The following is a 12,068-nucleotide window of genomic DNA, read 5'->3' as shown; positions in this document are numbered from 1 at the left end:
AGCAAGAGATTGATGATGAAGAATAGTGTGTGGGGGAAAGTGTTTGTACTAAAATGGATCACCACCCCACCACCCTTATGGACTGTGCCCTTGTCCATAAGGGTCGGGTCCAAAATTTGTGCAATCAAGTATCTTACTTATAACCTAAAGGGTTCATCATCATTATAGTGAGATATTATTATTATTATTATTATTACCAGTTATTTTATTATTGATTAGGAGATATATTTTTACATTTTTTATGAACATAATCATGATTATAAGTTCCCCAACTATGATTTTAGAGCATAATGTTAAGCATTATCGATTATCAAGACCCTACATCAAGTAAGCAAGAAGCACCATAAATTTGTAACATTGCAAATGCCACTTTGCTGTTATTAATCATTGTTAGTGTCTGTCTTAACTTTTAATAACAGTTTCTTAACTTTTCTTTGATGATTTTGACACAATACAAACCATTCTCTATCTTTTTGGTGACTTCCTATTACACCTTTCATTTTTGTGATCTTATTTTGCGATGAAAATGGTTTGGTTTTTGTTGAATGGTGGAAGCTTGGAGAAGATACAAAGCAACAGAATGGCTACGCCAAATGGACAATGTTGCCTCATTATCACTCACTGAAACACCCTCGGAAGAAGACTTTTGCCTTGCTCTACGCAATGGTCTCATTCTCTGCAATGTCCTCAACAAAGTCAACCCCGGTGCTGTTCTCAAGGTCCACTTTTTCCATTTTTCAAAACTTATAATTTCCTCTTTTATTTATAAATATAAGTTTAACTGAAAAATTATAATTTTTTAATATAAAAAATTATTAGTATCTATATATTATGCCGGGCAAATAAGACATTATCAACACGAGTCCGTGTATTCCACCTTATATTTGACCTGATCAAACACAAAATCGGTCAAAATAATACAAGACTTTAGTTTTCATACTATCGCTTTTTGCACCTGTACAATTACTAATTGCACTCCATAAATAAGAGGAAAAGATTCAAACACCCTTTGTCACTGCACCACACTGCCACTGCTGCTATCATCACCGCTGCCATCATTATCTCTGTTGTAGAGGAAGAAGAAGAGAGAAAATGCAGCAAAAAAAACTCATTTTGAAAGCTCTTTTCGGAATATTTCATATATTTTGGAAAGTTTTTTCCATGATACACTTCATGTAGGAATGCTCCGGAAGACATGATATGTGTTACAGAAAGTTTATTTCGGAAATTCGATTTCAGAAAGAATATTCTAGAATAAATTTCCTGCATTTCAAAAATTTTGTTCTGGAAATCATATTTCGAAAATTCTATTTTAAAAATTTTGTTAAATAAATTTCATTCTTAAAATTCTGAAAAGCTTGTTTTGGAAAGCTTTTGGAATGTGTAATCCGGAAGTCACTTTTCTAAAAGGCAAAATGGTCATTTTGAAAATTTGAAAGGTGTACGAAGAAATTATGAGGCTGGAGGAAGTAAAAGCCTAGTTTTCAAAGTGTTAATTTGGTGACAATGTTTTTTATTTGGTTGTTTTATGTATTGGGCTGGATAGGTGGTGGAGAATCCTGGGCTTGCTGTTCAATGTGCAGAGGGGGCGGCCCACTCAGCAATTCAGTATTTTGAAAACATGAGGAATTTCTTAGAGGCTGTTAAGGAGATGCAGCTTCTCACATTTGAAGCATCTGATTTGGAGAAGGTTTGGCCTTTGGATTTTCTATTTATTTCTTTTCATTCTCTTTTTAATCATTCAATTATGGAATTATTTTGGTTTACTCAATAATAATAACTAATTAAAAATAATTAAAAATAAGATTATTAATAATTAATAAAATCATTTTCTGTTTTGCTCTTAAAATAAAAAAGTTGGAGTACGATGTGCATTCTATTGTTTAGACAATAAAAGAATTAATTGTCCGGCTTCTTTTACTGAATGAATTACTTTTTAAGGGAATTAGATTCTAATTTTTTTTAACACCCTCAACTGATAAAGAAACGATTTTCGACATAACTGCTGTAATAGTTACTACTGGAAATAACCTTTTTTTGTAACAATAATAAAAAATAATAATGTTAATAATAATAATTATAAAAATAAGTATCCAGATAGAAAAAATAAAATTAGAATAAATAAATAAAAACTAGTTACAAAAATTAGTTTTATTAGGTGTTATAGTTATACAATAAAAATATTTTTAATCCGGTATTTCTTACCTATTACAGAAGCTAAAATATTGTTTAACAAAAATTAGGATAAAAGAAAGTAAAAATAGTAAAAAATAATAAAATGGGCCATATTTCATAATAATATAAAGAAAATTATTATTTATTTCAGATTATTTTTTATATAAATAATAAAGCCAATGACATAAGTTGTATTAATAAAAATAAAATTGGTAATACAACATGTAAAGAAATTTAAGAAAAGGAGAAATACTTTTTATTAATAAGTATAGATTATATAAATTAATTAATACATTTATTGTTATTCTCTAATTGGATTATAGAATAAAAAAATAAGGTTATTAAATTTGAGAGTTTATGTAAACTTGTAAGAGCCGAGTAAATTCAACTTATAAACTCAACTCATAAACTTGTAAGAGTTTACTTTAGATAAAAAAAATTATATAAATAATATCTTAATTCAAATAAGTCTACAAAATTATATAACTTTAAATAAATAAAATTTATAGTTATATTGTTCATAAAAATAAATATTGTAAAACATAAATACTTGAATTATTGTCATTAATTTTGATGTATTTCATTAAATATATAACTTTAAGCTGGGAGAATCGCTCCAAACTCACGATTCTACATGATCTTACCGATTTCACTGTCGATTTCACCGAGTTTACGTAGAAAATGAGTTTACTTCCGAGTTAACTCGGAAGCCATGTCTGGAAATGTAAACTCGTACAAGTTTACTCGAGAGTTTGATAACCATGTAAAATAGTATATATTGGTTGATAAATTAGTTAAGTTGCAAGATTGGATGAATTTTATCTGGTTTAACTAATATGTTCAATCTTTTAGTACTTTATAAAAAGAATTCATGAAAATAAAATATTTGAATATTCTTGAAAATAAAATTTTTCATTATTGTATTTTTAGTACTTAAAAATAACTGAAAAAAAAATACTGGAGGATTAAAAATATTTTATATTGATTATTAAATTTCTTATTGTAACCCATATACGTTTGAAAATGGTTTCTAAATTTTAAATACAAAGTCGTTTGAATTAATCATATTTTCTTCTTCAATAATTTTAAATCTCTCTGCCCCTATATATATATATATATATATATATTAATTGATTATGTATATTTGTATACTTTTTGAAATACTTCATACAAGTTATTTACTTTTTTACATTTTTAATTTAAAAATATCCAAGAAATAGTAATCATATGACTCTTATTTTATGGGTAATTCTATAACAATAAAGTTTAAGTTGTCAATTAAAATAATTAAAACTAAAAAAAACACATTTCCATCCAAATTCAACCAAATTTGGGTTTTTCTTTACAATATTTTTTAAATATCACATAAAATCTATTTAAATTTTATATTTTTCCAAACAAACAATATTGGCAAACGAAACCAATGCTAGATAGATTGTTCAGAGCACATCTTGCAATTTTTCTATTGAAGATGGTACCATGTGTCCCTCTTAGTCCCTCTTAGTGATGGAGTTTATCTATTTGTTGATTTTACACTACTTTTGAGTTTTCTGTTGAAAGGGTGTTTTAAAACTTGAAAATGCAGGGAGGTTCATCCAATAAAGTTGTGGACTGCATTCTATGTTTAAAGGGTTTTTATGAATGGAAGTTATCTGGTGGGGTTGGTGTGTGGAGGTATGGTGGAACTGTGAGGATCACTTCCTTTCCAAAGAAGTCTCCTTCCTCCATAGTTGGCAGTGAAAGTGCTGATGAATCATTAGATGAGTCAGAATCATCACAGTATGAACAACTGCTTGAATTTCTTCAATTATCTGAAGAGTTCTTGATTGAAGAAACCAGAACTGCCAATGCTTTGGCTTTCCTTTATGATCACTTTGGACTCAGACTTCTTCAGGCTTACCTTAGAGAGGCCAATGGGATTGAAGATCTGCCTCTGAATGCAATGGTCGGTAAGATCCTTTCCAGTTTGTTGTACCGCTGTAACTTCTGTTCTAATTTTTACAAAACGTGTTTCTGAAAAGATTAATATATGAATATTATAAAAAGAGTATGTTACACACTAAGCAAAGCATGATAATCTCTTACTTAGACAATCTTAGAATTAAAATATATAAATGGAACAAACCTCCCCAAACAAACCGATTTTATAGTGTTAAGTTTAGTTTAAACCTAGTGATCGTTGATGGGATTATGAAGCCACTTGCTATTTGGTCAATATAGGATCAGTTACAGATGCTTAATCTATATGATCAAATCAAAATAAAGTATATAAATAAGATGTAAATTTCACAGTTGATTTTGTAGGTTAAGTTAGGTCTAAGCCACGTTTTAAGAAAATAAGATAGACAAATATCATGTCAACTAAAATTGCACTGCTATTGAGAGTATACGACTGGAAAATAAGGTTATTGTTTTAGAATTTTTCCAATAATAATCTGCATAAGGATTTTCTTTTCTTTATGCAGTCTTATCTGTGATATGGGTGACAATTTGTAGGTAATTGATACCTTACTCAGCAAGGTAGTCAAGGATTTCTCATCTTTGCTTGTTTCTCAAGGCACTCAGGTACTCCATAGTTTAATTCTTGTATGCAACTTACATTTGCTTCCAAACTTCACAATTGCCATTCATGTGACATTTTCCTTTTCCTTCTAATGGTTTTCCAAAATACACCTCTCAACAATTCTTTGCAGCTTGGACTTTTTTTAAAGAAAATTTTGAAAGGTGACATGGGTTGTCTCTCAAAGAGAGAGTTCATAGAAACCATCTCACTATATCTTAACCAAAGAAGTAGCTTGGCATCAAATGACTTCTCCAAATTCTGCAATTGTGGTGGAAAACGTGATAGTATTCGACAAAATGCCAATTATTCTGCAAAGTATGCTGAAGTAATCAATACTCAACAGAAACAACTCGAGGTATAAATTAGATCATTGGAGTTATTGCTAATGTTAGTTGTTACTTTTACATGAGTTTGGATTAGCTGTTCAGCACAGTGTGCTAAGGTTTTCATCCGGCTTCAGGGTATGAAGTACTTTTTTAAAGAAACAAAATTGGAAGTCAAAAAAATTCAATCAGAGTGGGAAGAAGAATTGAGTAGGCTGGGTAACCATCTAAGAATTGTTTTTCCTTGAATATCTTGTTTGTAGAAGTGTTTTAACATTGTACTATTTGGACTGACTTGAGTTCTATTACTTAGAGGATCATATCAAAAGCCTTGAAGTGGCCTCCACTTCCTACCACAAAGTTTTGGAGGAGAACCGCCTTCTTTACAATGAAGTACAAGACCTTAAAGGTGCATAAGAACACAGGTTCCTAACAACGAGTTTCATGGATCAACTTATTCATTAAAATGTGATTAATTAAATTTCTGTTTTGCAGGAGCCATCAGGGTGTATTGTAGAGTGAGGCCATTCTTACCAGGACAATCAAACGGGCAGTCTACGGTGGACTATATTGGAGAAAATGGAGATATGATGATCATAAATCCCCTTAAGCATGGAAAAGATGCTAGACGAGTATTTTCATTTGATAAGGTTTTTGGAACAACTGTAACACAAGGTAGTTTAATTTTCTACATCTTTCAGGATATATACTTTGTTGATTTGTTCTACATAGATCTTGTATTATGACTCTCTAATTTAATGGACAATAATGATTTGTTCAGGGTTTATGCAATATAATATAATAAAGTATCCAATATAGGCATATTGTGTTTATGTTTAGTATTCCTATAAAGAGGGTTTAGGATCATTTCCCTCCCTTATATATTGTATTGTGACATTATCTTTAGTAGATGTGAGACTTGATACTCATTAAACATTGTTGGGTTCAGGATACCACTGATGGGATTTTTATGATTTTTGAGAGGGTAATTTCATTAGAGAGAGATTATATATGTGACACAAGCCCAACTCATAAGGATTGACACCACTTTTAACCTAAAATCTTAAAGCATTGGGTTCATAGGTCTTTTTTCTTATATGATGTTTAACTTTGTCATTTCTATCTAATGAGGAAGTTAGACTCACACTTGGATTTGATTCTTAAATGTGAGACACTGTAAATTTAGTTCTTAAAAGAATGAAAAATATGCTTCAGTTATTGAATGTGTAAAATATTCAAATTGATCCCTAATACTATAGCCTAATGGCAAAATAGTCTATAATTTACTGTTAAATTGGTTCTTAATATTATATTTCACTAACCAAGTAGTCACACAAATCTTAATGATAGGACGTAATTGAAGGATTTTATACCTTCAGGATGGAAATATTTCGTTCTTTGAAGGATTAAATTGGCAGTCACAGATGTTTAAGGTTCAAATTGATCATTTACCCTAAATACTTTAGATTAGATTTAAACCTACTTGTCTAAATGTTTAAAATAAATTTCAAATGTTTAATAGTACTAGTGTTGAGGATCGTCTAAGATGTGTTGGAAAGTGTTTGAAAGGAATCAATGTTGGAATCATGTCCACATTTCGACTCCTCAGACAGGTGGACTGTTCAGGTTAGAAGTTAGGAGAAAATTAACACAGTTATTTAGGAAATATTTGTTAGTTAGAGGGGGGGGGTTCGGATTGAAGGAAGAGATTCATTATCTCTGTTGTTTGTAAATTGAGCACTGTCTCTTTGGGAAATAGAAATACTTGGAGGAATGTTCTTTCTCCTGTTTAATATTCAGTCAGTAAAATCTTTCCGTGCTTCATAGTGAATTTATGGTTTTCTTACTGATAAATTGCATTTCATAGCGTTTTTATCATGTTAGTTATTATTTGATGCTTTTCATGATGTTTTTATTGTCATGTGCAGAACAAATTTATGCTGACACTCAGCCCTTGATCAGATCCGTTCTAGATGGTTATAATGTATGCATCTTTGCATACGGGCAGACTGGCTCCGGGAAAACATACACAATGGTATGAGACACGCATAGCAGTTCTAGTTTATTTTACATAATGTTGATTCATTAAACTAAAGTAATGTATCTTAAATTACTTGGCTATTATTGACTGTTGTTTACACATAAAAAATGTATGTGGTTTTAAACTTACCACCTTTGGATTTCTAATCATGGGATATCCATGTATTATTTACCAATCATATGTTTTTCCTTCTAGTTTTGTATTTTATGTTACATGTTAGACACCATCACACGATTTTGGGTGTTTAAAGACTCTAGTAGTACTAGTTCAAACCTTGGTTTGGAGACATTTCTTTTGAAAACTTCCTTATTTGAAACTTTATTCAACCTCTAACTTAACAGCTTACTTACAAATTTAAATTATCTTGTTCTTTGTCAACATAAATTGATAAAATGTCCATTTTATAGACCTTGAAACTATAGCTACATCAGAAAACAACCAGGTCTATAATAAGTTCAATTACGATATATTTCTTGTTCCATCATTTTTTTTAATCATGCCTATTAATGCGATTAACTTGCTTGTGCAGAGTGGCCCTGATCTTACAACAGAAGAGACATGGGGTGTAAACTACAGGGCTTTGGGTGATTTATTTCATATATCAAAGGAAAGGTCTGATTCCATAAAATATGAAGTTTTCGTTCAGATGATTGAAATATATAATGAACAAGTGAGAGATTTGCTAGTCAGTGATGGCTCTAACAGAAGATATCCTTTAAGCAGTGCTCTATCATAATTTTTTCTTCAGCAAGGCAGTTCAAATTCTTAATTTTATACAGATATCAACAATGAAATTTATGTAGTTGTTTCAGTTCCTTAACAAGATATACATTAGACATACGAAACAATTCTCAAATGAATGGCATCAATGTGCCTGATGCATTTTTGGTTCCGGTTACCTGTACTCGAGATGTTCTAGACTTGATGAGAATTGGTCAGAAGAACCGAGCCGTGGGTGCTACAGCTCTAAATGAGAGAAGCAGTCGTTCCCATAGGTAAAGTGACATCTTCATGAACATAGATGGATAACCAACAACCATCAAATATATTTAACTAAGTTCTTACTTTTTGCAGTGTTTTGACTGTTCATGTTAGAGGAAGGGAGTTAGTTTCCAACTCCATTCTAAGAGGTTGTCTCCATCTTGTGGATTTGGCTGGAAGTGAGAGGGTTGACAAATCTGAGGCAGTGGGTGAGAGACTAAAGGAAGCGCAACATATAAATAGATCACTTTCTGCACTTGGGGATGTTATCTCTGCCTTGGCACAGAAGAGTCCACATATCCCTTATAGAAATAGCAAGCTCACACAAGTGTTACAAGATTCTTTAGGTAACAGTTTGCCATGTAATTTTTTCCCCTTTGATGCAACTTACCTATAATGATAGGTTATGGCAGCATTAAGATTTGGAATTTTTTTTCCATTTCTCTTATGACAACCATATTGTTATAATAGGTGTTACTACTATTTGACCACTATATGTACAATCTTTCTTTTGGGACCAGGTTGTTAGATTAGGCTGATAAGTGACTAGAAATTTAAATACTGGTATTAATTTGGTTATTGCCATTGTTGTTTGCTTGTTTGAATTTCTGCAAACTTAACTTGAGATATGTGTTTCTTTTCTTTTATCAATAGGAGGGCATGCAAAAACTTTGATGTTTGTTCATATAAATCCTGAACTTAATGCTTTTGGGGAGACAACTAGCACACTCAAATTTGCTGAGAGGGTTTCATCCATTGAACTTGGGGCTGCTCAATCTAACAAAGAAACTGGTGAAATCCGAGAACTAAAGGAAGAGGTTTGCATTTTAGTCACAAGTAGTGCAATTTTGAACATAACATGCACAACATATGTAAACGGTTCTTTATTTTTTTAGATATCAAATCTCAAATTGGCATTGGAGAGGAAGGAAGCAGAACTGGATCAGTGGAAGGCTGGGAATGCTAGAAACGTCATTGATTCTCAAAAACCAAGAGCTGTTTCACCTTTTCAATTACCAAAATATGGTACCAGTGGCAACATGAAGCATGAAACTGGTCAAAGACTTATGGATGATAGAAGCTTGGAGGTAGTTAAATAAAATATGTACCCACTTGTAAGAAATATGTAAATATGCATTTGGACATTGTGCCATGTTGATGCAGATTCACATAGGCTCTAACTTAATTTGAACTTCTTTTTTCAGTCTAGAAGTTGCTCTTCAGGTAAGCAAAGAAGGTCAAGGTTTCCCTCAACACTAATGGAGAAGGATTCTATGCCAAAAATGTCTTTTCCCACTGAAGAAAAGTTAGTCAGCTCAGTGAAGGGAAGATCACCATCTCCTCCAGTGAGAAGATCACAATCCAATGATAGAGGGACAGTCATTAAAAGCAAAGTAAAAACTGAAACAATGGACAACCAACCAATATTAAAGCATCCATTTCCAGCTGCTAACAAATCCCTTGTTACAATGCCAGTGGTTGCATCCACTGACACAAGAATTTATGTGAATTCACAAGAGACTGTAAAGCATGAAAACATTTCAGAAACAATCTTCAACCTCCAGAAGTTCAACTATAAGAAAGTTCATCAAGAACATGAAGAGGAACAATTCAAGCAAGCACTTAGTGCAGTAAGACAAGGTGGCATCAGAAAAAGCAAGGTTGAGAGTAAGGCTAAGCCCAAGCATAATCAACTATCACCCTTCAAGATTCAAAAGCCTGATTTGACCTCATCATTCATTCCTGACATGGAATATGCTGGTGAAAGTAATGTGGAGTCACCTCCAAAGAATGATTACTCCGAGGCTGAAAATGATCTTAGATTTATGGAGTCTGCTGTCCATGGTGCTTTAAGTCTCAAAAAGTTACGTCAGAACTTTGCCAGGAATTTTCAGAACCCTGAATCAAGGTATGACTAACAGTAGGGTGTGTTTGGATCAACTTATGACATACTTCAGCTTGACTTTAGGACGGACATGATGTTTGCAATATGTTGAAACATGATTCCAAGTTTTAAACTTCGGATAAACTTTTTGAAAAACACTTAGAAAAAGTAATGTAAAAGAAAATTTGTGTTAACTTTTCTAAAAAATAACTTTTAACTTAGTTAATTCTAACTTATCAAAGAACAGTTTTTACTTTTTCTTCTTATTTTTACTTATTATAACTATCAGAAGTAGCTTTTGCATGAACACTGTTTTGCTGTTATTTGCCCTATATATACCTGTGTTTGACTAAAGCTATTTTGGTAATTACACATTCAAAATCGATTTGATTACAGTACCCAAACAATATTGTGTCAAAATCAATTTTCTGCTCTTTGTTATCCACAGAACAAGCATCTTACTACAAACTCACCTTTACTTAGAATGAATTATATAAAATCATGTTGATTCAAGATTAGTTCTATAAATGCATATGCAAAAATAGTAGCATTACTAGTATTGATAATAGAACCATTTTGTCCACATGCAGAGGAATAGTTCAAGCAGGAGAACATTTATTGGCTAGCAAAGTTGAAAACAAAGTTTTGAATGGTTCAGCCAGCAATCTTAAAGAAGGAAGCAATGCATCCACGCCTGAATTTAGAAGAAGCAGATCTACCCCACGTGGAAAGTTTTTTGGTTTATCTTGAGGAGTTCATGTTACACAGTGAGCATTTTTTTATAGTATTTTTTTTTGTACAGGAACTACAATCAATGTTTGAGTTCCTCACACACACAATTCTATACAAACTGAGGTTTTGCGGTTAATATGTATGTGTCACCCATCCCTTGTATTTGAGCATGTTTTTGTAATCTGAAGCTTGGTATATCAATACATATTTCTGAGTCAGTTTTCTTGTGTACATGTTTTTGTTGAATATTCTTTTTAATTTGAAGCTTTAGTGATATTTAACTTTATTTTTATTCTTTTTTGTGAAAGTATGCAATATTTTGTATGGGTCCAATAAAATTCTTATTATTAGGGAGAGATGTCATACAATTTTTAGAGTATGAAATAAATTTAGAATTCTGAGTGATAATCCAAAATTCTCTCTCTAGTGAAAAAATGAGTGTCTAATTTATTTCTTTAAGATTGAGTGTAATAAGACTTAAATTCATGTAAAGACTATATTTTAATTTATCAAAGATTATTTAAATTAATTATTTTTAATATGCTTAATGATTTTGAGTTTGACAACCTTTAAGTTGTTTAATACGAGTTTGTTTAATACAAGTTTGTCTAATTAGAGTTAATACTTGAAATAAGTTAGTTCTAATCAGAGATCTTTCAAACTTGTTGAATACAGTGAAAAACAATATATGGGATTAATCTCTCTTGTATAAGGTATTCTATTTATAATAAAAAAAATATAGACTAAATCCAAAACACAAATAAGAAGCAATAACAAATTAACTAAAGATAAAAGATAAAGATAAAATAAAAATAATATATCTAACACTCTCCCTTTAATTGGTGCATACAATTATATATCAAGCAATAAAGACTTAGTTAAAATATTTGTACCAAATTGTAAGACAAAATATCAAGCTAGAAGATTTTTGTGGTTGAGGAATCCAGTGGATAAAGAGGTCAATCTTTTCCTCTAAAGAACTCTAAATGCCATGGTGAATGAACAACTATGTGAGATTAATATACTCCAATGCAGGACACGGAAATGTTTATTAATAAATGTTATAAATAAAAGACTGAACTAACATAGGAGGGATGCACTCAGCCCTTGCAACAGTGCAAGGCAAAGGCAATGCTTGAGAGCCACAGTAGCAAGCCACTGCAGTTGACCCTCTCCCTTAAGAAATAAATTTAATATCATGTGAACCAATGGTCCACATATCAGATACTAAACTGATAAGAACAGATACTACACTTGATCTTAGCCAAAAGGCCGAGAAAGGTATGATTTGGACTGTGTAAGTTTTGAATGTTTATATTTGGACTTCCAGTTGCTTGTCAGAATCTTGACTAATGTGGGACTTTGTAA

At 31.5% G+C, this 12,068-nt stretch overlaps 1 protein-coding gene and 1 non-coding gene across 2 annotated transcripts; one reads left to right on the top strand and one right to left on the bottom strand.

Moving 5' to 3' along the window:
* The first annotated feature begins 593 nt into the window (after window positions 1-593).
* On the top strand, window positions 594-10,926 carry LOC124827248 (kinesin-like protein KIN-14F). Its single transcript, XM_088115885.1, has 16 exons — window positions 594-719; window positions 1,547-1,690; window positions 3,761-4,120; window positions 4,672-4,740; window positions 4,869-5,093; window positions 5,199-5,280; window positions 5,375-5,470; window positions 5,557-5,736; window positions 6,990-7,096; window positions 7,632-7,810; window positions 7,933-8,097; window positions 8,177-8,430; window positions 8,738-8,901; window positions 8,980-9,171; window positions 9,289-9,992; window positions 10,559-10,926. The coding sequence occupies exons 1-16, from the start codon at window positions 594-596 to the stop codon at window positions 10,716-10,718; spliced, it is 3,207 nt and encodes a 1,068-aa protein (XP_087972011.1). The 3' UTR covers window positions 10,719-10,926.
* An 863-nt stretch (window positions 10,927-11,789) lies between these two features.
* Window positions 11,790-11,985, bottom strand: LOC148198634 (U2 spliceosomal RNA). The gene has a single exon (XR_015780031.1). It is a non-coding gene; the product is annotated as a U2 spliceosomal RNA (small nuclear RNA).
* Between the last annotated feature and the right edge of the window lie 83 nt (window positions 11,986-12,068).

Source organism: Vigna umbellata, chromosome 5 (assembly GCF_029865625.1).
Source record: "Vigna umbellata cultivar VRB3 chromosome 5, Vumbellata_1.0, whole genome shotgun sequence".
In the NCBI taxonomy this organism is placed as follows: domain Eukaryota; kingdom Viridiplantae; phylum Streptophyta; class Magnoliopsida; order Fabales; family Fabaceae; genus Vigna; species Vigna umbellata.
The sequence above is the reverse complement of the archived record's forward strand: the minus strand, read 5'-3'. Positions and strand labels throughout refer to the sequence as shown.

Coding starts and splice junctions, on each gene's coding strand:
- LOC124827248 (XM_088115885.1), top strand. CDS start 594: ATGGACAATGTTGCCTCATTATCACTCACTGAAACACCCTCGGAAGAA. Junction 1,691..3,760: donor AAGCATCTGATTTGGAGAAG/GTTTGGCCTTTG, acceptor TTGAAAATGCAG/GGAGGTTCATCCAATAAAGT. Junction 7,811..7,932: donor AGTGATGGCTCTAACAGAAG/ATATCCTTTAAG, acceptor AACAAGATATAC/ATTAGACATACGAAACAATT.